This window comes from Megalops cyprinoides, chromosome 10 (genome assembly GCF_013368585.1).
Source record: "Megalops cyprinoides isolate fMegCyp1 chromosome 10, fMegCyp1.pri, whole genome shotgun sequence".
Taxonomy (NCBI): Eukaryota; Metazoa; Chordata; class Actinopteri; order Elopiformes; family Megalopidae; genus Megalops; species Megalops cyprinoides.
In genome coordinates this window covers 12460961-12488708 of record NC_050592.1, presented here as the reverse complement: position 1 = coordinate 12488708, position 27748 = coordinate 12460961, and the positions used below count along the sequence as shown (strand labels likewise).

Here is a 27748-nt window from a genome sequence, read left to right as displayed (position 1 = left end):
TATACTTCCCAGCAGAGATTTGCAAGTAATAACTCAAGCGTGTGCTTGGTATTAAATAAAAAATAAGAGCATCATATATTTTCCAAATTTCCTGATTGAATGGAGTGCTTGGTTGTTTATATTAATGGGACTCCAGAAAGACATTCAATTGGATGTGTCAAACACACATCAAGTCAGTGGCCCTCAAAAGGATCATTTATAACAGCTTGGTACTGTACTGTATGTCCACCAAAATGCTTTACTTGAAATGTATTTACTCATAGAATCCCCAAGGTGCCGTTTAAGCCATCCTGGAAAGCACAACACTATCGGTGACACCATCTGTCCCACTTCACAGAGGAACAAAAACAAATGCAAGTTTGCATAAATCAGTAGCTTTTCCTCCACAAACTCAACTCCCAGCACAGCCAAACCACAAGTCTTGTGGATTGCTGTCTGCCTTGGGCGCTTCTCAGTCAAACCCATTAAAATTAAATAGATTTTATCAGCTCTAAAACCAAAAAGCCAACTCTAGCAGCAATGATGAGATTTGCTGTATGTCAGGCATATTGAAAAATGATTAGCCATTCCATGGATGCACATTCGATCTGAATGACTAGATTATTTCAAAGTGCGTCCCTGAGACTCAAGATTTGTGAGTGTGACTCTCCAAAATCAACTTCATTTAACTAGCCCCGGACTGTCAACAAAAAAAGAAATCACCCCTAAATTAACAAATGGGTACGTGTTAAGATTGAAAACATAGGTATGGGCAGTGCAATGTGGAATTACAATAAACACTATGTAGGACTAGTAAGAAAAGGATGTGGGTTGTAATGCTCATTCCTGGGAACTGGAGGGATGAATGAACACAACCTGTCAATCTTTATAGACTGTACTTGATGCATGTTTAAACCAAACCTTGAAAGTTTTATGGTACAGTAACATTATAATTTATGAAACTACACTTGAGTGAGTTCCTAGATAATAACAGACAATTAAGGTTTTACCTCATGAAATGTGTGATTAGAATAAATTCTGAAAATACAGAAACACAGTAAAGTGTTCATACACAAAAATGTCATTTTCCCATCATGTGCTGTTTCCTGTATGAATCTTAAAGCTATGAAAAGGTTAAAAGGTAGCGAAAAAATTGCATAAGCTCCTTGATAAACATTTCTCCTTTCCTGTTTATGGGTAAAAGCCAAACAGTAATAACTCTTCCCCGTTTCCCCAATAATGCAACCTCATTTCCCTTCCCTGTCAAAGTCCATTTCCTGAGAGTTCACTGGGTTTACACTGCAAGTTTTGGAGACCAAAAACCTGCCTCCCCAATATGTACAATCAGCGAAGTTGAAACAGGTATGTGCTAAATACTGTAATCTTTGTACCAACAGTGCTCTTCGAAACAAAACAATACCACACATAGTTCGAAAAAATGCCCCAAGGTTTTTATGTCCATTATAGCTCTGAATGAACAGGTTGTCCAACTGTTAACCTTATGTAAATATTTGCACTGAGAAGGAGCAATGAAATGGCGTGTGCTTACAGAACTAAAAAGAACAGAACATGGGGAGATTTTTCTGCATTAGTTGCTAAGTTTACATTGGCATTTCACAGTACAAGTTTCTCTAAACAGTTCCCTAAAAGAGCACATAGATTAACAGCATATTAATAAGCACTAACAAATTGCAATGCAGTAGGTGTTCTTGTTTTAAGTTCTTAATGGCATGGTAGAGTCAAAACATGGCACCAAGCAAATTCTGGGTAATAAAATACAATTTAAATAAATTCATTCAGTCTAAACTGCATCCTCATTTCACATTAATAATTTATTGTTTAAACATAAGACATCAGAATTGTTGTGACTTGCTTAATTCAAAGAAAAGTGGCCAAGATAATTGCCATTTGGCAATGGAATAAAGTTTTCATAGTAAAAGAGAGTGCCTTGGTTATCATTTGCCCAAAGATAGCTCACAATGCTCAACCAGAAGTTACATATCTGCATTGACAAAGGTATTATGCCTATTAACCTTACTGTTATGCGACAGTGCTGATGTCACATACTTCCTGCGCAAAGAGAGGGAGGGGGGTCTGTTGTGTTTGCAAAGCGTTCAATATGAGAGATGAGAGGTGTTCTGTAAGAATGAGCTCACTCTGAGACATCAGTCAAGTCACCGTGACAGACTGGATAGAAGCGGTGTTATTACTGCCTGTTCTGACAATGCTTCACTTTCCCAACATTTTAAACTTTCCACTCAGACAAACCTAGGCTCCATTCCGGTCTGCTTAGATTTCAGAGGATTAAGAGGAACATTGTCCATTGCTTTACACAGGGGGGTAAAAGACATCTTAAAGTCGTCAAGTGCTGTGCTTAGTTTTATCCCATGAGGCATTTCTACAAGGAGATCCTTGAGCGACATAGTCATACAGATTGATAACCATGATCATCACCAATGAACAGGGCTTGGAAAGTTTACCTTTTTTACCATGTGGTACTTAGCATCATTGAGCATTAAGCAAGATGCCCAAACAGTCCTCCCTTCCACCAAATAATTGGGATATATTGTATGTGTAATCACACACTCTCCAGTGCACCACTGTTCCTATTTAACAACCCTTTACTGTACACATAAAGCCTTCTCTATTTTGGTGCTGTGGCACTGTGTGACCACCTGACCTTTGCCCTCACACTGTCAGTCCAGGTGCTTGTGCTTGATTGTCCAGCCTTGTCAAATCTTCCACCCAACAGTTCAGTCCTTATGTACAAAATATTACAGGGTGACAATGTGGGCAATTCACCTGTTCATCGTCTTGTCAAACCTGCAAACCAAAACAAAAGCAATGCATTCACTCCAAATCACTCTCCTAAGAGGCAAATGCTTTCCTGACATAGAAGTGTAGAACATAGAGGACATTGCAAAAGGAACAAGGACCTGGGGTTTTTTCTCTGAAAAAGGGAAAACCACGGAAATGACAGGTTGAGCATGCCAAATCTGAAAGGCAACCTACTGTGTGCATTTCTACTCACTCTCGTATGCATTCAGGGATCTGCACATGTTCCATGGGGATGTACTCCTGGAGCTCCTGCAGGCTATGGATGAATCGCAACTTCCGACTGAACTTCACACTGTAGGACATGGGAGAGGTTACTGTTACCAGTCAGAGGAGTACAGAACAATTTCCACAGAAAACAAGAGCTGCATGGAACCATGCCTGGGTACCCTGACAGGAAAGGGTCATTGGGTCTAATCCCTCATTGGACTCTGCTGAAGCAAAAAGCCTAATAATTTTGAATGGAAAACCGTGTTTGCCTTGGTTATGACATCTACAGTTTGCACATTTTCATTGCATTTGGTTCCATTTTTTGTTGCAGATTTTTTTTGTAACATAATGATTTAAAATCCTATTGTGACTTGTAAATTCTGTTTGTTTTGACATTAATGATAATGCATATTTAAACTTCACTAAAACATTAAATGTCAGTAAAGTAAGTGTAATCCATAATAATTTAACATTACAGGCAACTATGACTTTGTGCAATGAGTCCAGGACAATTCATTACAGGCAATAACCTGGAAAACATTGACTTCACATGCATGCGTTTATTAATCAATGGCTGTCTTCTTGATCTTCTAAAAACCCAAATTCCAATTCCAAGTAAATACGGCTTGTTTGTATATTTACCAAAGGCAACAGCAAAGCATGCTTCTAACTGGCCCAGATGCATGGTACCGGAGTGCTGTACATGCTGGGTGGAAGATGTCACAAGCTGCGGCTTGCAGCTTTTGTGCCAACCATGTAATTTAGAAGTCCTTTACACGCAGGATTTAGTTACCCATAACCACATCTCAAAGATGTCTCTTATTGGTTAAATGTTCTCCTCACATTTCCTTAATCCACGCCATTGGTTGACATGTCACATTTGAGTTCTGTCACCGGACAACAAGGGTCCTCACCTGATGAAAGGCTTGACAATGGTGACCAGTGCTTTGATGTACCAGGTCGGGTGAACAATGAACAGGCCTTTCAGATCTTTCCTCAACCTGGACAGAGAGACAGATGGAGAACACAATCACCACATTCCTCATGAATGGAAATATACGACCACTCTCCCACACCATCTCAGCAAAAACCCCAGCTGAATGAGTTCCAAATGTGTAAGTCACTTTCCGCAAAGACAGATGATTAATGAATTGCACTAATGAAACCACTCTGGGTGGTAGTAACATTAATCGGAAGCATTTTTACTGGATTACATGGTGCCCCTTGGGGCATGTCAAAGATTAAGTCCCCAGGAATAGGCCGAATAAATTTTTGCTTGAGAAAGCAATACTATGCAGACACAATGAGTGCTGGAGACCAAATCAAGAGAGAGGAGAGTGTGGATTATGTTAATTACACAAAGGAGGCGCCTGTCTCCGCTGAGGTCCTTGGTGGAGGTAGTGCGCTGAGCATACCTCTCTGTGGGAGAACACAGCAACCAGAGCGAGTGATTCAACTCTGTGGGGAATGACACATCACAGGCATCACTGTCTGGCCTTCACCCACGCCCTGAACTGCACCATGGGAGTGGTGTGACGAGGCATTACCGCTGGTCCCCCGTCATTATTTACACAAACAGTCCCTGGGGCCTGGGACAGGCAAAACCTGGGGATGAGTCTGGCTTGAGCTTCCCCCACATCAAAGGCAAACATCTTGCAGGGGCTTGAGAGGTAATGACGTGAGCCCCACCTGGTGCCTCTTCCACAACACCAAGTTAGCTGATCCTATGCCAGCTCTTTTCACCTGAAGTGACCCATCTCACGACACCTTTGTCTATTGAGCTGGGGTTTATATCTTCAGTATGGCGCTGAGGTCATCTCAAAGTCAAAATGACCCCACCATTGTGTTTTTATGCCACTCCCTGTCACATCCTACAAACACGGAGACTAGCATATAATTCATCTCTCAAAGCCTATAGTTCACCTGTCAGTGTCATTTACGCAGGTATTTTGAGGGGCTTGGATTTCTAACAGTTGCTGAGTGTCACACCCGCTTTACATTTTATTTCCAGGCCAAACTGACTCCAGCTCTTCTCTAAGCTCATGAGGTAATGTCTGAGGATGGTGTTGTCACTGTCACTCTAAACAACAAATACCTCCAGTGTGTCATGTGAATTTTTTTTGTTAAAACCAAAAGAGTGGACAATTCACTGACACATTCATACATCATACTGATGCTTGCTCTTAACCACTGAGAATACTTTGCATGTCATGACTATTTGGATCTAGTTGTATCTGCACTGTGTAGTAATATCACTAACTTAATATTGCAAATATTCATTGTGTGAGCAGATATTTCTCTCCTTTAGTACGACAAAATTATGTGCAAAAGCGGCAGGACACAGAAAAAGCTACTTTGTCAGTTTTTATTAATGTTGGATCAGGTGCTAAATGTCCAGTCAAGTACATAAAGGGCTGTAGTGTTTTAACAGGGAAATGTGATATGGTGGGTAAGCACTGGAAAGCATGTACAGTAAGCTGGGACTGAACTGCCTTTATAAGGAATATGCAAACACCCAGTGAGATAGATAAGAGATGCTGACGGCACTGCGTTAGCATTACAGTGCTAAAGCCCACAGACTACTTTTTTTCAACCTTGGTTTGACCATCAGTTATCCACGGAAGCTATTATGCCTGGAGTATTACCTGCAATGAAGCCTGTTCAGAGTTGGCACCCTTTTTCATGCAAGTTATGGCTGGTCCTTATGATAAAACAGAGCTCTGCATAGGTCTAAATATGTATAGAGTAAGCACATACACCATGACTACAGCACTGGAGTCTACAATCCTGGGTCAGGGGGTTATCTGAGGAATGCTGAAAGGGAACAGTTCCTCTCCAATATCAGGACTAACAACTTTGAATCATTGCAGCATTCCTGCCATATTTGATACAGGGGGCTGAGAGGGAGAAACTGTTGAGCACAGGTCACTCATTTTCAGTGCCTCTCCCACTCAAACCAAACACCCATCAAAGCAGAATGGGGAAAGTGGCAGTATGTTGTCAGATGCTCCCTCTTCTGGTCTATTGTGCAAACTGCATCTGTCAAGCACTATGAAAGACAAGTCATCAAACATTTCAAATTAAATATGTGGTTCTATGCCTGTTTCACAGTGGTACAGTTATTTTCTTATAAATGAATACCACACTCTCACATCAACATGTGACACCCCCCTTTTTTCATCCATGAGTCTTGAATTGACCCTAGATTACATTTGAAGTGATTCAAAGGCCAAAAAAGCATAAGCGCACTGCCACTCACCTCCTGTCGATGGTCATGTAGCACTGACGCAGCCACTTTATGGCGGGCATCTTGTTTCGAGGGGCCATCCCACACAGATACACCATGATATAGTTCTCAGACACCATCAGGTCCAGTGTCCCCACGATATACCTGTAACAACCACCCCCAAAGTAAATGCTCACACCACACTTGTGAGGACATCGTACATACCATAAATGTTATATATAGAATAGAATGTGTTATGTACACTCTGCACATTAGTAAGCCAATGGAAACAGCACAAACAGATGTAAAATATAAAGCAATATATATTATGATCATATTAAAGGATCAGAGTTAGATGCCATTGTAATTGATATGGCATAAGGTAACTTTTGATGATTTAACATTTGATGATTAAAACTCCCAATTCTTTCTAAAACACTGTTTAGACATGGCTTGATCATAATGATTATGTTGCTGCTTTACCAGCTTCCGTCAGTATTTATTTTGTGGTTGGGACTGAATGCCGATGGCGCATGCACTACCTGAAGAGGTTGTCCATGACATACTCGTAGTTATCAATTGTGTTCTCTGGGAGATAACAGGAGGAGAAGACGATGATGGCATTCATTCCGTCACCATAGTAACCTGAAACACAGAAGATGCCATGGTGTAAATCCTCCACTGTCTCAGTAAACCATACCCTGAACTAAAACTCCTAACAAAAACTATGGAGATATCCTCGACTGACCACTCAATTGATGCATTTGTCTCCAAGGCACTTGCATTTCCTTCTGTATTATTACATTATAGGTAACTTTCCTTACTTTTTATGTACATTATTCATTTACAGAGCTGTACCTTTTGCTTAATATTCATTACTTGGGGCAACATTCAAGTAAATTTGTTCAGGGCTCCACAGCATCCCTCATATCCCTCATCCCTCACCTCATCCCTCAAGATGGTGCCCATCTTAAACTCACCCCCGTGGGAGAGAACCTGGAGGTAGGGCTCCAGCACGCTCATGTTGACCTTGGAGTCCTGCCCGGCGATGCGGAACCGGCGCCACCTGCGGCCCTTGCTGTCCACCTGGTCCATCTCCATCTCTGTCTGCTCCACAGGTGTGCTGACCGCCCCACCCTCCTCCCTGCCCATCCGCGGCAGGTCATCTGCCAAAGGAAGGCACCATTACTGGTGTCATAATCACAGCCCTGGGCACACAGTAAGTGCCTATCCAGTATTTAAACTGATGAGTATCTACAATAATCATATCACACAGAATAAAAAACACTGGGCAGAGGCATACACTGTAGCAAGTCATAGTGGGGAAAAAAGGAATGAAATAAGAATGAAAATGCACAAGAATGAGAGAGGTGAAAATAATAAATCAATACAATACGAATGGGAGATTAAAATTCAGGTTTTCTCCTGATCCTTTATTACCCTCCCACTCCAGGTCGTGCATACTGTCGGGAAAGTTGCAGGACTCGCTGTCGGATGGCGTCTCGAGGGCCTCGAGGTTGATGTCCAGCTCGGTGTCATCGTCAGGGGAAGGGGAGAGGGCGGCACCGGCAAAATCATCAGAGATTACCGAGTCACTTTGGTCGAGCGTCAAGCTGAGGGTGGGTGCCACCAGGCGTTTCTTTGTGGGCTGGCCTCCAGACAGTGCAAGGCTGCTGGGTGGCACTGCCAAGACAACACATCAGACTGCTGTTACAAACCCTCTCCTTACAACTGATTTGCGGAACTGAACTCCCTTTCAATTGATATGTGGTTTTCCTTTGAATAACTCCAGTAATAAACTTCACTTCAGTCAGTATATCATTTTTAAAAATACATCTTTCACTCCATTGCAACTGAAGGAAAAAGTGATTTGAGTACCTGGTCTGTCACCATTTGTAACAGGACTCTCCAGCTCATCTTCTGGATCCTGTGTTTCTTCTGGAAGTGGCCTAAAATGACATTTACAAGTAATTTACTATGACTCCTCACAGATTTTTTTCCACTGTGTAACATTAAAATCAGATTAAAAAATCATTTGGCTTTTAAAGGTGTGCAGTTTTCAATATGCGGGTTCAAAAGTGTTCCATCTTTAGCAAAGTAAAAAAAGTCAAAAAGTGCATCTAGAATTCTGGGATGCAACCACTGGCATGTGTTGGCCTCTGTCCTTATGAAATGAAATTATGCCAATATGCACTTAATATGTAGATTATCAGATGGGTACACAATTTGTTATGGGGCTGTAAACTGGAGGAGCACATTTATGCAAGTGGTAATAAACAATGAGAAAAACATTGTTTCCTCCCAGTAAATTTGTTAAATTTGTTATTACGGGTTACAGCTTGAAATATACTCTCTGTAAATTTAATGTATGCCATTGACTGATGAACAAATATTTAAAAAGATTTGTTCTTGGCATGGTTTGCTGGCTGGTTTTGAGAGACACAAGACACCATAATTCATCCACCTGTTCACAAAGCTCTAAGTGGGTGAGTAAATGCTTACAAAATCAAGGGAAGAGACTCCAAATCATTTAATTTTTGTTTTGTTTTGGTTTTTTTGTTTTTATTTTTTTTTGGGGGGGGGGGGGGTATTTTTCTATTGATAATTTTCATCATACTGATGATAACCCTCGATCACTTGCATTGAAGTTCTGCTGTGGTGTTACACACTAACTGGAAAACAGGCTGACGGCCTACTCTGAAGGATCCATTTATAAGTGACTTCTGACCTGGGAAACTCTTCATCCTGCCACTCCTCCCTCAGTTCCATGTCCTGGAAGTTGGGCAGCGTCTTTCCGCCCTCTAGACTCCTGGGAAAAACATGACATTGTTACTTCAGACCTCACAAGGGGGAAAGTACCCTGCTAGGATCTGAGAAAATTAGAATATCATCTGAATATAGACATGGCTGTGGTCCAGCCAGACCATTACATGACCCAGTCACTTTTTCCACAGCATGGGAAACATTGTTTAGAAATCACCGCGGCTACTATGCCAACAAAGTAAGATACTGTAACAAGGGTTACTCAGTCATGGGGGTGGAGTAACACACTCATTAGTCACGACAGAATGCCATCATACAAACAGTGTATAAACAATACTCCAGCAATTTACACATTGAACACTACAATCTTGTTGGTCATTGACACAGCTTTGAGCTGTGAAACAAGAGCTACTTGTTTACAGTGAACAAAATAAACATATCACACCTGTACCTGTATGTTACACTTAGTTGGCTCAGCAGAAAATGTTTCACTGTGGTTCCCCCACCAGCCTCTTTAAGGTCCCTTTATTTCAAGTCCCATATTTAATACAGCCCTCTGTGAAAGTTTGTGCGTCCTCTATCACTGCTTAGTTGCGCTGTTTCTGCAGAGCGCATACACTCAGAACAGAGCAGAGGGAGCAACCGAGGGTGAGCTGTTCCTGCGCCGAGTCTGTCCTCTGTCTGTCATTGCTTTCCCTAATGTTTCTGCGAGTTGGTCAGACCCAACGGTCTTTGGACAATGAGGAGAGGTATGTGGCCATTGTGTTTACAAAGAGCCATACTGCATCAACGAGGGAAGGTGAAGCAGAACACCCGAATAGATCCAGCTGTGACTCAGCTGTGAGGACATGAAATGCGCACCAAAGCCCCTTCTAGTAGGCACTGATAACACCTGAAGCAGTCATGCAGCATGCAAAGCTTGGGTGACCACTGAACAGATATGCTGTTGAAAGGTGTCCCTGTTGACTACAGTTGGGTTCAGAAAGCCAGGATTCAAACCACAGGCTGATATGTAGGGAAGTCACAGTTCTTTTTTGATTTTAATTTTTTTCCCTTAGACTGTGATTAAAAACAGGTAATTTTGGTGAAACACTTTCAGTGTCTGTGTAGTGCACAATCAGAATGAGAGAAATTTTTGCCAAATGAACTCCTTTTAAATAATGCAATTGATGCTTACAAGTGTTACCTGATCAAGAGTGTATACTCATAAAAATCTTCTGTAAAGGCTGGCTAACCGAACGAATCGTTCAAAATAGCTTTTTACACTAGACACTTAGAACCCCATCAATACTTTAAGAAGATTTTACAGGGGTTACCTTCTTAGTTTAACATCTGCGCTCTTAATGAGTAGTAATTTCAGACAATCGGTGCAGTATCAGTTGCAATTGTCCTGAAGACCACGAAACCACTTTCCGATGACAGACACCTGATACATCTGAGCTCTTAGTGAAATCCCGATGTTCTTCAGCATGTAAATTACGTTTCCGTTTGTATGCAACCTTATGGATTCATTGTTTGTTATATGCACTGAAGAACAAACAAAGCACCATATCGTGTCTTTCCGTTAAAGTTGAAAACGACTATGCACAGAAAAAAATGATTTGGTTACATTACCTCTGTAGTTTTTGGTGCAATATTTTAGGACAGAATTGCGCTTGTTCCCTTTTGTTTTAAGTTTTAAAGTTAAATCGGCTCCACAGACGTAAGCCCTCCTGGGAGAGGGAGAGCTGTGGAGTCAGGCACTGAAGGTGCGTAGCCAATGGGAGGGCTCCATCCCCTGTGACATATTCAGTACACCTGAGAGGTGAGGTGGACTTTCTGCAACGCCCAAATGTCCCCAGCGAAACCGCGGAAACGGGCTGCACGGACTCGCCTGTATTTATACAACTTGGTGAGAGTAACCTGCGTATGCATCCGTATTATAGGCCTACGATGCAACATCGCAGTAATATGCAGACATACCATTCGCGTCGGTAGCGAATAAGGCGAATCATGAATGTGTAACGTTTGTCTCACAGTCTATGAAACATACGAAGTGAAAGAACTGAAAACGTAACAATCTAGGCTTCATTTTGAAGTTTTATTTCAAGATTTAAACGTCCCCAGATACAATACCATCAATTTATACCAACTGAAGTGAGCATTAAAATGAAAGTATGGTTGAAGTGCAAACGTAGAAATTACATACATGACTCTTGGACAAAAATGTCAATCACATCTTTTGTGTTTTATTACATATTGTGAAATAGTGTTTTTTGTTTTACACATCCCTAATGTATACAAAAGCAAATATGCCCTGTTCAAGCGTAAAAGTGCAGAGAAAAAAAGTTCCTCTTGAAAGGGGGTCCGTCTGTACAGCCGAGTGATTCTCAGTTTGTGTTGTGTAATGAAGCGGGTGTGTTGCACATAGCCCCGAGACAGGGTTTATACCAGCTCATGCATTAACCGCACGGTGAGGAAACAACCGGAGCTCTTTTATTTCAACAACCTGAAGTCGTAACAGATTGTGCCAAACACAGAGAAAAGCCATAGCCACGCAGGGGACGCCAAACTATTAAATTCAGACAATATCCTAAAGTAGCGCAGTTCACTTAGGAAAAAATAAATCCCCCTGAAAGTCAAAACAATTCCCGTAAAATGACGAGGTCATTGGCAAAACATTTAGAAATACACCTACTTAATTACGTCATTCCACAGAGAAGTTTTTGGTTGACCTCCTCCTTTGCTTTACCAGTTAAGTACTGGAATGGCTGCATTGCATCTAAATAAAAGGATAAGTTCAACTTCTGTACAGTACCCAGAACGAATGACGCAAAGGAGTTTCTTTTTGTGGCAATTTGTTTTGTCAGTCCACTGTTCTGGCTTCACAAACTCCAGCTAAAATTTGCTGCTAGTAATAAGCAGTAGTAATGTTTAGTAAGGGTATTTCTTATTACAGTTTATCATGGCAACTGTTAATCAGAACACATATTTAGCACATTATACTCTGTCCTCTAAGAGAAAAACAGCAGTCTTCCTCAGACAGGATGGCTTGTAAGTCAGAAACACAAGACGTAACACAAGGGAATCTCTTGAGCGCATTGTGGGAGCAGTGTTCTTTACACAATGTGACTGGGTGTGGAAGCCAGGTGGACAGAGAGCAGCAGGAAGTTCCATGTGATGATCGAGTGAGGAGATTCTTTTCACTGTCCTATTTTCTCTTGAAAACCTCACACCTTTTGGGCTCTGTTTGTTTCTTGCTGTCTGCTTACGTGGGTACTACACTCATTTCACAGTATCATTTTCTTGCTTTCGTTTGGGCTTGTTACATTCCAAGGATGTGAAGAAAAATGTCTTTGTCATCCTCAAAATCATTACATCGTTATCTGTGAACTGTACGTGGCAGTCAACACCTGAAAATCTAGTTTGGTTTTGTTCGACAAGTCATTTCCCTGACACTCCCATATGTATGATGCTGACACACTGTTCTCGTATTAGTATTACATCTAAAAACAGGTCTGAAGTCAGGTCACAGAAGTATGTATAGAGTACCTTTACTGGACCATGTCAGAACACACCCAGTCTATTAGTCTGAAAATATCTTCCCCTAAATGGAAAGCTTTGCCAGCTTCTGCACTTTACAGTGTTCCTGATGAAATTTCAGGCATATTATTCTGCCCAATATTGTTTATAAAAAGGGAAAAGGACCTGTCCAAACAATTATATTTTCTGCATTCGTTTAGACAATATTACATTTACATTTATTCATTTTTTCATTTGGCAGATGCTTTTATCCAAAGCGACTTACAAGTGAGGCAGAGTACAACACTAGCAAAATCCATACAAGGAGTCACAATAATATAAGTGCTGAATGACCAAGTTTCAATAGTTGGCCAGACAAGGTACTATACATCTTCTACAAGGTACAATATCTTCACATACAGTGCTAAAAATTTCCTGGACAAAGAACAGGCCGGGTTAAATATCTCTTTGCTAACTCTTAGAACAGAACAATATGTGAGAGAGTAGTGAGTATAACATTTCAAGGAATCCTTGACTGAGTCACACCCTGTTCTAGAGATGAAATCAAAGGCCTAACCAGAGGCACAAGAGCACATACCACAATACAGACAAAAATCTCACTGACCTTATACAGTTTGGGCTTACCTTGCTGTATTTAGCAGACAGAGCAAATGCATGCATTCACTTTAAACCAAAGACCCAATAAAATACACCTGTTATGGGCTATTGTGGCACACGAGACCCTGTGCAGATGCTCCTCTGAAAAGCTGACATTTGCTCTAGTGGGAAAAGGGACAATACCTCTATTGTTGTGATGCTTTTCATTCAGCTCTACAAGGAATGTATACTGTACGTTGTCCTCTACCCAGCTGTAACAAGATCTTGCAATAGCAGCTGTCTGCTGAAAAGTCTTTCACTGCCCCCACCTATGTCATACATTGGCAAAGGGGGGGGGTGCGGTGTGCATAGAGGCTGGCTAATAAGCATCCAGTCAGACAGCCCATTAGTCAGACAGCACTGGTCATGGGTGCCTGTGGAATGTTAAGTGAAAACCCCATCTTGTTGAGACAAGACCTGGGACCAAGATGAGCACAAAGGCTGTGTTTGCAGTAGGAGAAAGGAGTCGAGGACATAAAAAACATAGTGACTCAAGGAGAACTGACAGGTACCAGTCATAAAGAACATATTGTGCGATGGGCTTGACTATGGTGGTGGAGTGCCACTGTTGTGATGTTTTGTGACCCAATATGGAGATGCTTTGCTTAGTTGGGAACCGGTTTTGTGTACAATAATTACATCTAGATCAAAATGAGCAAAATTTTAGTTTAGTAGATTTATTGCCTTATGAAACAATCTTGTTGCCCACACTATGACAGAACACACTGAAACAGATTCTTTGTATCACAGCAAACAGAAAGATAGGCAATGACCGAGCTTTCCCTGTTCCTTGATGCTGATCACCATAAGAAATTTTGGTATAATGCTTATTTTTGGTTACAGCATTCAGGAGATAGCCATGACTGTAATAGTAACTAGCTTACTGTTCCATTTTACTGGGCTGAAATGTTGAAGATGTCACTGTCTTTAATACATTGTCACTGACAAAGAAATACTATTGATATCATTTGATCCAAATTAGAATATTAGTGTTGCATGGTGGGCAATGAGCTCATCATTAGCAACATTCTGTTCATTTTCCAGTATAAGACTGGGTACTAATGCAGAAATAACAAATGAAAACAGTAGTTGACTTGATCGATTCTGACTTCGAGTGTTTGTGACGTTCTAATGAAATCCAGGAAGCCTGTTGAGCTGACACTTCCTGTAATGATCAAATCCCCCCTCTGTGCTGATCCAGTTACACAACAGCAGGTTGTGATTTCTCACTTCTCCATTCAGCAGCCTCTCAAGAAAAAAAGCGTGTGACTTGGCCACAGGAGGCAACATAGTTTGTAATGACACCTAAGTTCTAAGATGTCTAAGGACAGAACAAAATTGATGGTTGTATTACATTAGCATTTTTGATCCATGTTCTCCCAATACCAGAGCAGTGACTGGATTGCTTACGATGTCACTTCCTCTTTTTAAACCAATAGCTAAATCCACACACTGCTACAAGTAATGTGGAAACAATGGCTCAATAGAGAAAATTGTCTAAAAAAAACTTTGAAACTTTCACCATAGCTCAACAACAGACACTTGCCATATCATTGTTTGATGGACTTACCCATTGAGCATATACTGGTCCCTCTGGTCTGCGTATGTTCCCATTGCCTTGACCCTGTGATTAAGTCTGAACGTGTCCCAGAATAAGGAAACACATAAAGGAACTTTTTCTTGTTTTCCTTCACAGTGGACGCACTGTTGCTGTAGTGGCCACTCAGTGACTCTGTGAATACGTGTGTGTATCTATATCTGTCAGTATGCTTGTCCTCTCTCCCTACAGGTTTTTCTGCATTTCACAGAGACCTGCCGGTGCTGTTCCCCATTGGCTGGGTTCACCTGGGCAGCCCTGTTCTCCCACAGCCACAACAACACACTCAGCAGGGAGGAAGGAGGCAGACACCACACCAGTAGATGCCCCCAGGGTCCTAAAGTGTGAGTGAGGATGTTAATAGTGTTGGAATTAGATGTATACTCTTCAGAACTACCTGACTACAGAACCATATTCAGATCTTTAGAACACACTGTAGAACTACTGTATATTACTTCTGCATTTTTTGCAGATAACATAAATACTGTAACAAGTATTATACATTTATACATCTTTACTACTTTCATCACAGCACTTATCTTTACACTGTGTAACTCCTGAATCTGAATCGTGTTTATTCTCATATTAGACTTTAACTTGAATAAATTCACCAAGAGTAGCAGGATGACAGAAAGTCACTGTTAATGGTTTGTTCAATAATTGTCTTTTAAGATGGCAGTTTATGGCAAAAATGGAGTAACCTGATTATGGGTGTTGGATATACTTATACTATGATTCTGTTTCCTTAGCTGGATTCATTTCCTACATAAATGAATTAATGCTGTTCCATGTCAATCCCAATACTCAGAATGAATGGATCCATTCCAAGTAAGAGAACACAAGACCTTTATAGAATCTGTATTGGATGACACTATATACGCATACAGGACAGGCACTAAAATTTGTCAGTGACTTAGTCACATACTGCAGAATTTTCTTTTGGGGAGACCCCACTTTATTGAGTCAACCGGCTTTTGTAGTTTCTTTTGAAGAGACCCCTCTCTTTATTCAGCCTGCTTGCCTAGGCTGCCACCCAGTGGAACTGTTAACGATCAGCACAGGGAATGAAGTTTTATCTCTTTGTTTAGTACAACATGTCTGCTTCGATTTATTCTATACTTGGTCCCCAAACTTAACCTACCCAAGAGCCTGCCCTCTTCCTAGAATGGCTCAAATAATTTCTCTACACCATTTGTTAAAATCATAAAATGTCCAACAGTATAGCCATCTCAATTATATCATGCCATACAGCAATTACAGTAAGGTGTATGTATATTTTGGCAAATAAATTGTTTTATTTTTGTTATGTAAAACTACTACACATTCAGCATGCAAATAATGTGCTTAACACTAGATATATGCAACAGTATGTGCTTGCTATATGCAAATGAATGAAAGGCCCTTTGAGTAACAACTTGTGAATGGTCTACTCTTGGGAAGAATGACTCCAACCGTTTAGGATAGGAGGGTAATTCCCACATCACTCTCAGCTGGCAAAGTATAGGAACTGCATGATATAACATACCAACATGAAGCAGGGTCACCCCATTATCTCCCAACAGACTGCATACATTTTGTGTGTACAATCATCTGTCTGAGGGTTCATAGAACTCGTAAAATAATAAATTTTTCTGCTTCTGCTCAGAAATAGGTTTTTATTTATGAGTATTATTGTGCAAAATGCTGAGACTGGAAATCATACTGCCACATGCTAAGCAATGTTACAGTAGCTTCACAGTAGCTTCTAATAGAGCATCACCCTTTATAGGAGTTTCTGATACAAAATAAGAAAGAATTTCCTATTTACAATTTATAGGGAAAGCACAATGACCATTGCAAGATACCGTTTACCTAGGGGTGACTCCATATTGAGGCTGAACAACCTTTTCCCATGGGTTCTTTGCATACTCAGAGACAGATCAGTATAAGGTACTGCACTGGTTGTTTGAATGCAATGGGGATACTCCTGAAGAGAGCCACACCTAGATAAGAGATCAGCTTTCTTATGTCTTCAGAAAGACAAACAGTATAAATCTAGGGTATTCCAACTGCTATGCAAATCTTGAGGGTAACACTTTCAGGGTACTGGTTAATTACCTCTAGGGTCATCGTCTACTGTATAATATTAGTATAGTTTATTAATTATTAATTTTCATTTGAAGTCGATATAAGGTTCACAAAAACAAGGTCTTAAAAACTAACCCCTTTGTGCACAGAAGTGCTCATTCTCAATGGGAATTTGTTCTTTTTAATTATCATGCCATGAGTAAGGGGTAGTCTAGAGTTAGGGGGTAAAAGATAATATTTGCTGCGTTTACACTTATTTTTTGGTAATACAACAAGAAGCATACCAAATACTTAGGTGACATATAAAACACAAGTTAATCAGGGTGTTAATAATTTTGCATCAATATAATTTTGGTTGGCAAAATTATATAGTAACTTACAAAGGAGGACAGACCTTTTCTCAAAACAAGCAGGACATTCCCCATTAAACTCCCAAAAAAAGCAAGGTAATTCATATTATATTGAAGCATTGTTTAATATAATATACACAGTGATTAAAACAACTCAGAATTACAAACTTGAAAAAAATAAATACTTTGATGCATCTTGGAAAATAATTACAATTTATCAAGAGGTTTCATTGTTTTTATAAACGCCGTTTTCACAAATTCACAGAATATCAATGTTCCTGTGAAAACACACAAATAATTAGTGCCTGAGAATTATTACAGATTAAATGTTAGTAAACTGTGATGAACAGAACAGGGTCTTACAAATCCTGCTGAGATTTCAAGCCTCCTGCTGGGGGCTCTATCCATTATTCATCTCTCAACATCCACTAAACTCCTAAAGGCACCTACACATACATCTAATGTACCACTGACAGCTCCTAGTGACTACACTAAGTTCTGAAATACATATTATCAGATATTAAGATCACTATTAGTCATACAGTTACTGATGCCATGAAGTCTTCCTACTTGTAAAGCTGTGAACAAACGGAAAGTAAGTGAGTTGAGCTTCACATCAGTCAGCTACTGCATTGTAGAGTGGCTCAACATGTGGCAGCACGGACTGTTTGTGATATGGACAGAAAGTTTTATTGCCGTACACATGTGAGTTCTAAGTGTTTGCACTACAGCTTGTGAATCTAACTACTCTGCAACTGGACTCATATTGGGGTTTCTGCTGTTTTATCGGAGACTGGGCTGTTTTAGTGTGAGGGAGTAACAAGGGGGGAACTGCCATCACTATCCCAAAACTACATTGTGGAAAGATTTCTCCCAAAGCCTGTCACCAAGTCCTCAGACATGGTTCTGTGGCATCTTCAGTTTATGGGAAAGCCTCACATGGTAGCTTTGAGTTGTGATGCTGCACTGTATCCCTTTCCTATCCCTTGCAGGCTTCTGCATTACTACAACACAGATGATGGCTGCTGGTAGCCATGCTAGTTCCAAGTTGTGGCAGTCACCCTCTTGCCCTCAGTAAATATTTCGAAGTCAAAGTCCCTGTGGTAACAACAGACTGAATGTTAACAAGGGAAAGAAATACCTTCAGGACGAATGCAATTCATGGGCCTGGAACCAAAATTATTGCCTGAACTTACACTCCATTTTTTTTTATACTATAATAATCTATTTTGGAATACTGGCCCTTTGAAATCAGCTTGTAGAACAGCCCTATTTAAATGCTCTTAACTCCAACAGATATAGGGGACATTTGGAGTTTTGGTAGGAGATGCAATGGGGGTAGTAAAGAGTGTGAGAGGTTACCACCCCATCATTTCCCCCCTGGCACCTTGTTTTCTGTCATATCCTTGTCAGATACTTCTCTGAACCTCTCCAGGACAGCCTCTGCGCTGACCCTGGGCAGGCCACTGTCTAGAGGGCAGCCCTCCACTAGGCTGTTCATTGGAGTAGGAGGAACATTGGAGTCTTCCTCCATCCCAGGACCCCCTGCTAGAGGCCGGCGGTGACGGTGCTGGGGCCCAGCATCATCATCTGTGACAGGACCACAGGATGGATTGAACTGGTCCTCCAGCACTAACAGGTCCTCCAGGTTACCACAATGCACTGCCCTCCTCTCCCGATCTTTCAGGAAATCCTTGATGATGGGAATAACTTTCTTACGGGAGGCCAGCGTGTTTCCCTGAAGGTAGGCCTTGATTTTGTCATATGGGCTGCTCATTGGAGACAGGTTCAAGCAGGGGTTGTGGGCATTTTCCAAGGCTTGACTCAACTACAGGACCCAGAAAAAAGCCAAACATGGTCACTCGAGTGTGTCTCTTTAAAAACCACTTAGGTCATGGGTTTTAAAGATTCACAGTAATCATCTTTCCATTGCTTTAAATTGACATCAACAGATGTATAATTAAACCCAATTGACAATGAATTTCTACAACTTCAGAATGAACGATCAATAGAAAATAGTACTCTCTGAACTGGCAAGATCTACTTTAACAATATATCAAATTAATGACAATAAATGAGTATACCAATATATTTTATCAGTTCTACAATATCTCCAGAGCAACCTCATTTACAATACACCACAGGATACATCTCCCCTACAGTAAAGAGTCATTCTTATCTAGTGTGCCAATTATGAAAATAAGATAAGCGAGCAATGGTGACATGTGTTCTGTGATATCATACTATAAATGACCCATACAGATTACAAGGGACTGTAATTGTGTTTTGAATTACACAGGAACTACTGAGGCAGTTGATTTGTGCACCCAACCCAAAGTCTGCAGTATTTACCTCCTCCCTGTAGAGGGTGCTAGAGCTGTAGACGGCCATTTGGCGGAATGCTTCTTTTTTATCTTTGAAGGAGATTGTCATGATGACCACTAGGCTGTAATGGTGTTTGTGACAAAACTCACAGAGCTCCTGCTGTAAGCACTGCCGCTGGAGAAAGGCCTGTGCAACAGTATTAAGCATGTAAGTCACTATACAGTCACGTTTACAGAACTGAGAAGTCTGAGGACTATTGTGTGAAATATCTGTAGAACTGCAGTTTGAAATAAACCTATATCTAATTAATATAATTTATTGGAAAATATCATACAAACCAATCCATACAATCTGACATTCTGATAGTCTGAAACCACAGCTATGTGAGTTAGGAGTTAGAATTAGAATACACACACCATTTGACTGCAAAGGACTTACTATGTAAGTATTATCAACATACTGATCAAGCTTCAGAGACAGCTTGAATTATTTCATAAGCTCAAATACAGAGTGAAATCAAATAATTCTAAAAACATAAATATTTACAGCTGAACTGTAAACTCACCTCAAGTGTCATGTATATAACACTGACTGCCAACTTCAAATCCGCCCCTGACACCACCTTCAAGTCTTTCAGTAGCATCTGTTCTGTAGTGAGACCTGAGACACAGAGATTGGAAATAAAGCAAAGTCCATGTGGTCCTTCTTCAGGTTAGACTTGTCTTAGCTGGAATACCCTATCAGTTTCTGCAATCTTCTTATCAACACCTCCATGAACTACGGAACATAACAAGTTCATTCAAAGAGCTATGCCAAAAACCCTTTCCACAGTTCTTTCAACTCTTACCTGACATATCAAACTTGGCACTCTGTAGAGACTGGAAAAGGGCACTCCTTGGTGGCAGATCTGGAAAGCGCTGTTCTAGCAAGACTGCGTACTTGCTGTCCTTAGGTGTGACCCTCCCTGCCTCCGGTGCCATGTTCACACAGTCCAATACAATGGTGCCTGTGATCACACAAAAGCCACTAAGAAGTGAAAAAACCAGCAGTAAACAGATTCTAGACTACAGCTGATTGGTAAGTTTTCTATCGACTCAATGTAAAACCAACTGTTGTGTTCTGAATACAAGAGTAGAAGACCAACTTAACACTCAATTAAAGTGATTATAAAAGTACTCACGATATCTGTATGTGCACTATTGCATTGGTTATTACCATATAAGAGCTGTGCCACCTGTCGGTCTAGCACTTCAGGGCTCTTCTGTACAATGCGCTCAGTCACCAAGGTAGCACATGATCCCACAGTCTCCACGGTCACTGAGCAGGAGGGAGAAGGCACCCTTTCCAGCAGGTGATGGTCGATCACCTCCACCACTGACCTCTCTAGCTCACTATCAGCACTGTGGAGAAAAAAAATCACAGCGTAATGAGCATTTAGAATTATTGTTTACTGTAATATTACTGGTCTTTACTCCTCTATGTAAAGTGGTAAGCTACTTTCACTAACATCAAAATGAAGTGCTAACTCAAAGTAAAAGTGGAATTCTCAATTTAATGCCATGAACATTCAAATTGATGATGCTCCCTGAATGAACAAGCATATTCCATTGACACATAAGCACAGGAGGTGACGATTAATTGCTAATTAATTTAATTTTTCAATAAAGGGAACAGTGACCAAGATCAAAAAAATATAAGCAACGTTCTTGCAGACAGCATGATGAAAAAACAGAGAGATGTTGGCATGACCTCTAACCTGGGCAGCACATTATGATCCACTAGTGTGAGGGCCAGCTTTCCAGCATGTTGAAGCCCAAGTAGGTTGACCTCATCACGGAACACCAGGACATCTTGGGGAAGACCACTCTCTCGCAAAAGGAAGGCACTGTCTGTGCGCAAAGGGAATTCAGCCCTTGGGATGTTCATAACTGGGACTGGAGTCCTCTCAGAGCCTGATGTCTGGAGTATGAGCGGGGAGGGTGAGAACAATGTCAGTATGGAGATCCAAAAGCTACTGCTATCCTTCAGGGAGAGGTGCCTAATTGGAGAGACTCTCAGTGAGCAAATTCCATAACTCTGTGAAAACTGACCTGATTGGTTGGATAGTTACCTGTTAATGAATGTACAGGTAAGGTCAATGTTTGTATCCTAATATCTAGTCTTTAATTCTATTCCATTGTAATGGGTTGAAGAGCAAAGTACTGGCCAAACTTCATGAAGCCTTTCCCTGTTTATCCTAGGCACCCTGGTCTGCTTTGAGTAAAGGCTCTAAGCCATTACACTGGACAAACATGAAGAGCAAATGAATATGCTTTGCGAGCTATGGGCTGATGCACATTTACATTCAGGTGTTGTAAAAGGTCAATCATTCAAATGAATTTATTTCAATGGTAAGGAATGAACAGCAAAAAAATCACCTTTGACAGGAAGTAGGCAAAGGTGAGGGCAGACACCATGGAGTCCAGATCACAGGCCTCATTCCCCAGGACAACGTGAACCCCAGGACTCTCTTCTGCGGTACCCTGAAAAAGAGGGATAGTGTAGTGGTGGTGAGGTGCAGCAAATCATGGCGAAAGTATGTGTATACAAGAATTACTGTGTAATTGTGACATTGCAAGAAAATGCTCAGTTAAAGATCAAACAAATATGGAACACTGGTGATGTCAATGCCAGTGCTGTATGGGCAAACTAACCCATTTATAGTTATACAATAACCTTGTAAATATGAATACACAGTAATAAAATTTTGTAGAAAACATATTCAAAAGAGCTGGATCCTGGAATCTGCAATAAGAGTTCATACTTTACACACTTTACCCATTACAGCTGGCTGAATATGACCAGTCAGCCGTAAATTAATTTGGCAGAAATGGACAATCATGAATATTTTAAGTAAGACAAATGAGACTCTTTAGAAACTTTAGTCTTAGGTTATTTCCAAATTGGGCAAATTGAAAATCTCTTTCAGATTATTCAATTGCTCTGATGAGTCAAGAAATTAGGTGCTTATACTGTTTTACTGAGTACAGACCTCAATGTCATGGATTACATGACAATAGAAAAAGGTGGGTCACTAAAACCTAGAGGAATGTAGATGAAGGGGGATGGGGCTGTGAGATCTCTGTTCAATAAGGCAGGTCTACTGAACACCACCGAAGATCCTAGCGGTCAGCAGTACTGTATGTGAAGACACTGTGACAGGAGATGCTAATGGGCAACAATGAGACAATCATGATCCTCCACCCCCTCAAAGATCCCAGTCAGTTAAGATCAGCAGTGGGTGCTAACAGGGCCTGGCAGCCTGGAACACCAACTAGGGAAACCACTGCTATATTTTCACTTCCCACATTCTAACTGTATACTTGACCATGTATACAATACCATGTTGAAGCCATTCAAAATTGTTTTTGTATTTTTATGGAATTTCCACAAGTAGCTCTGACCCTGGATCCCTTCTATCTGTGAAAAATGTCAACTGGCCCTCAGTCCTCCCCTATCTGTATTAGTCTGTGTAAATGGTGGCTTGAAAGTGAATGAAACATGGAGACCTAAACAGACTAGATGATGTTATCCATTTATACAGCTGGGTATTTACTGAAGCAATTGTGGGTTAAGTACCTTGCCCAAGGGTACAATGGCAGTGCCCCAGTGTGGAATAGAGTCAGCAACCTTTCGATTACAGGCCCTGCTCCTTACCACTATGCTACACTGCCACCCCCCGCCCTACAGATTTTTTTTTGCTCACATGGACTCTACTGAGTTAAACTGGCATTGATGAAATCACATATAATTGCCATTCAAATGTAGATCGCCAACAATGAGATCATTTTAACAACAGGGTGGCTGTACTGGCACAACATCCCCAGTCATATTAGAAATCCATGTCAACTGATGGTGTCACATAAGGAATAAATACACCCTTATAGAGCTTCAATATGTGTTGGAGTCAGTCTGAAAATATACAGGTTTATTAGCTATTAGTAGTGTGATGGAATGAAGGTATGAAAATTGTAAGATGATTAGCTGTGGTTTGCTAATTTAATAATTAATCATTGACACACTTATCAAATGGTACTCCCTGACACTGTAGATTGACTCTACATTTTTATTACTCTGTAATACTCCATAACATATCTCAGTAACTACCACAACTGAATTTCATGGGAAAACACAAACACACTTCAGTGGCTCTAATGTGATATGTCAATAATTAGTCTGCTCTTCTGTATGTATCCAGTCAAAAGCTGCTACCTTTCATAAATATATTGTAAAGGTTTTGGTGGGTTTTTGCTCAATAACTGTTTCATTGCCAATTGCTATTATTATCAGTGCCAAGCACTGTTTATTGGTACAGTTTATGAACTAAGAGTTGACATAAAAATGAACTATTTCACAGAAATGTTCAGATAGGGCATTTAAATTACTGGTAATAATGTTCCAGACAATGACTACATGATACTATCAATCAGTAAATTAGAAAGCAGCTCACTGAGCACATATGCACAAAGGAACACCCCATATTGCTTTTAAATAGGCAGTGGTCTAAATCATCCTAGGACTGTGTTTGTAGACCTCTGTGGAAAGAGGATCCTGATTGTAGACCCAGTCCTATTTCAGTGCCTTGTTCTATTGTCTCAGACTTGGGCTAGCAATAAGTGATTCCAGTGTGAGCCACTGTAGAGAAGCTGATTTCATCCTTCTGAATGAAAGCTTGGACCATTGTTCACAGACTCATTGCGTGTTCCATCCCTACACTGGGGCTCTCAGTCACTTATGACTAAAATTATTTAGGCCGGAGAATAGGATAGTAATATTCACTTAATCTGTGTGTGTTTTAGACTGGTGGTGCAAGACATTATTCTTCATATTTGTAACAGCTTTTTTTTAACAGAGATTGCTTGCATTTTTAACAGAGATTGCTTGCATTCTCACTGGAAATGCCAGACACTAAATAAACAGTCAAATGGACTTTGATACCATGAGTGGCAGCAGCTGGGTTAAATAAAGCCCATGAGATAAATGTCACATTAAGCAAAGTAGAGACAGGGGAGATGCTCTTATTTTACCCATCCCTACAGAACCTATTTTATCGCTGCTTAGCGTAGTTCGGAAGTGAGCCACACTTGATCTGGAGTACGAAAAAGGAAAAGGGTAAACAGAGGAAGAATCAGAAGCCCTGTGCAGAAAAGTGGCCTAATAGCAACTGCACTCAGCCTCTCTCCATGGAGACGATGGAGGTTTTAAGTAGCCTTAAAAGCCGAGGGTACTGATGCATTGATTACAGCTCTCTTTGCTCTGTCTCACTGCTGGTCACCTCACCCTCGCTAACCAGCCGTGTAGCAAACCTGTCTTGTTCAGCCAGCCTGACACACAGCCGGTAAGCAAGGCTGCGCATAACCTAGTGTTGCCGACTCCCACTACGAAAGGAGAGGAGTAACCAAGTTGTCCTGCTATGCATACAGCTGTGAGCCTGGTAAATCTAGAGCACATACAATAAACACTTAAGGCCCAGTGCTTTCAGTATTTATTCTTATAAACATCTGGGCATCTATCTGTGTTTATATTAATTTTTTAAAAAAAAGAAGAAAATTGATTTATTTTAACCATGCAACAATCCAGGTGAAAAATCTGAGTTTTCTTTAATGTAATGTTAAACGTTGTATGAAAACAGCATGCACAAAACTCAAAAGGATCAACTCAAGACTGTGTCCAATACATCTAAATTTAACTGCTGTGTAACAATAACAGAAAAAAGCATATTTTAATTACAAAAACAAATCGAATTAAATTGACAAGGCTAATGTTAACTTCAAAGCATATTGTTTTAATAAATAAAACAAGTTTATCTGTGATGAAGAAATGCATTCAAAGGGCTATAAAGCTAAAAGACTCGTGTCAACACATGTGGTAATGTATCCTACCTTTTTAGGTTTGCTACTTAACTGTAAATGCCAAAAATGTGACCCAGAAATGCAAAAAAGGCATTTTCCAGTGAAAACTGACTTAAGATGTAACTTGTAGTTTTAGTGACAAGCTAGAACAGTACAGGGACTAGCTAAATAACTCACAACTTCATTACCCACCATTCATTCATTCACTCACAAAAAGGGTCATACCGTGAAAAGAAAAAACATTTCATGTCAAGTACATTCCTTGTACAAGAATTACTTTTTTGCTTACAACAAAAAGCAGTGTAGACCTAAAATGTAAGTGTAAAAATGTGAAGTTGGACAAAGATCGTCATCCCATGATAAACAAAGAACTCTTGCATGTCCACCATTAACAACCTAACATGAGCACATACTCTTCTGTTTTTTGTTGACGTGTGTGCTATTTAGTGGTCATATACCTAAGGTATACAGTTGGTAGCTGTCAAGCTAATGTTATGGGACTTGCAAACGACCTCAACCAATGCTGTCTTCATCGTGTGTGGATCAAAGGTTGCAAATTCGCCTAGGCAGGCAAAAATGGCAAAACACATGTGAATAAACAACGTCAAAACTTTAACTGAGTTTCTAGCTACTTTCAGATAAATGCCCCGAGCGGAACATACGCAACTACTCAGTCTCCGATCGCTGAAATTAAGACCTGTAAATTCATATAATCAAATCATGCCGATCCTAAGGCACACTATGTGCAATTAGCCAGCTAGCTATCATGGTAACCAATTATCTAGTTAGCTATATTTTAATTTTGTCTTCTAGACATGCACTAGCAAGCTGATTCCTGGCGTGGACAGCGTGTGGAAGTTATGAAAGACGAACCATTAATAGAAAGCATGATAACTAGCCAGATGAAATCTTGCATCCAATCATGATTCTCATGAAGATGCAATCCTTTAATGTTACCTTAAGCACAGCCCGACAGCTCCTGATAAAACACTCCATATTCACCAAAGCACGGTAATTCCTCTGAGCCAGAATGACAACAAATTACTGGCTTCTTCCGCTGACCTGAAGCAACCGAAGATATAATGATGACATGTCTTTCCAGTTTGCTTTTACTATCGCTTCTGTCAAAATGTATGCTGGTGACAAACCACGCGTCGACTCTGGCTGACGAGACACGGGTCTATGGGTACTGTAGGCCTACGTCAGAGGTAACACAGTGCCAGCGCGCAGTGCAGTTTTAGGAAGCCTAGTCTCATTATTCAGAAATGCTATTCCCCTAGTTCTCTTGAAAACATGTACTCATATTGAATTATTAATTTACAAAAACACTGCCGATGTTGGAAAATACATTTTGAGAAACATTTCATTTTACAGTTTCAGAGATGCTCCATTGTTATGATGTTCTGCAAAGATAAATTCACAAGTCCATAATGGTGCATTAAAGCCTGGTTACAAGGTGAAACAGGTAGAAGTGACTACTTTCACTTGATAATCACCCACAGCCTTGGTAGGCCATTTTCTTTTGCCAAGTATGTCCTTCAGAGCCTGTGTTGATCTATATTCTGCCACTAAATTAAAGTGCAGTAGTGAATTTGGTATGAAATGCACTGCTGGAACACTGAATTAACACTAAATAACCCCTGCTATTGCTCATGTTCCTGGGATGAGATTACTATCTTACAATAGCATTCTAAATAGCACTTCTTTGCAATGAGGGTTACACACTCCATCAAGCTAACGCTTATCCAGCCATATCTGCCAAACCAGTGTTAGTCTAAGCAATTCAATCTTCAGTTTGGAACAGCACATATGACTAATTAGAAACTAGTATGTTGTGTATTTTATGTAGATCTTGTAGACTACACCAGAAGTAAGGCCCTAATACAAATCTTGAATTTATATTACACCATGAATGCTGTTAACCAAACATGCAGTCAATTTATATAGCTAGATTACCCAGTCAATATAGCTTTGGTACCTCACCCCATTAATTATTGAATTGGTAATTACTGTTCATTTAATCTCAGTAAATAAGAAAGGAAAGAATATTGTTGTAAAAGTCTTTATTTCATGTTTACTTTGATCACAATATTAAACCATGGTAAAATGTTACAGGCATCTGTAGAACCTGGATTTTGAATTAGCTGTAGACTTTATCAATCTTGAAACTTTGCAGGATAGTCAGTTTGCAGATCTCCTAGCGTGGTCCATTTGTATAAATACTGTATATTATATAAAATTCTACAGGTGAGTGTAATCTGCTTTACCTGGGATGTGTTGAGCCTATATTTTATTAGTTACTAAAAGGGGTTTGTCATCCTAGAACTAGTAAAGTCAGTCCTATGAA

General features: G+C 40.3%; 2 protein-coding genes across 2 annotated transcripts; both read right to left on the bottom strand.

The window, feature by feature from the left end:
* Positions 1 to 1934: 1934 nt before the first annotated feature.
* bnipl (BCL2 interacting protein like) lies at positions 1935 to 14936 on the bottom strand. Its single transcript, XM_036538892.1, has 10 exons — positions 14742 to 14936; positions 8979 to 9059; positions 8129 to 8199; positions 7691 to 7933; positions 7231 to 7416; positions 6793 to 6895; positions 6284 to 6415; positions 3939 to 4025; positions 3011 to 3109; positions 1935 to 2802 (listed from the first exon to the last, which is right to left on the bottom strand). The coding sequence occupies exons 1-10, from the start codon at positions 14783 to 14785 to the stop codon at positions 2778 to 2780; spliced, it is 1071 nt and encodes a 356-aa protein (XP_036394785.1). The 5' UTR covers positions 14786 to 14936; the 3' UTR covers positions 1935 to 2777.
* Positions 14937 to 17499: 2563 nt separating this feature from the next.
* Positions 17500 to 26397, bottom strand: prune (prune exopolyphosphatase). The gene is made up of 9 exons (XM_036539518.1): positions 26359 to 26397; positions 21928 to 22032; positions 21267 to 21469; positions 20726 to 20910; positions 20358 to 20516; positions 20076 to 20170; positions 19538 to 19696; positions 18788 to 19013; positions 17500 to 18733 (listed from the first exon to the last, which is right to left on the bottom strand). Exons 1-9 carry the CDS (start codon positions 26395 to 26397, stop codon positions 18555 to 18557), a joined length of 1350 nt encoding a protein of 449 aa, XP_036395411.1. The 3' UTR covers positions 17500 to 18554.
* Positions 26398 to 27748: the final 1351 nt, after the last annotated feature.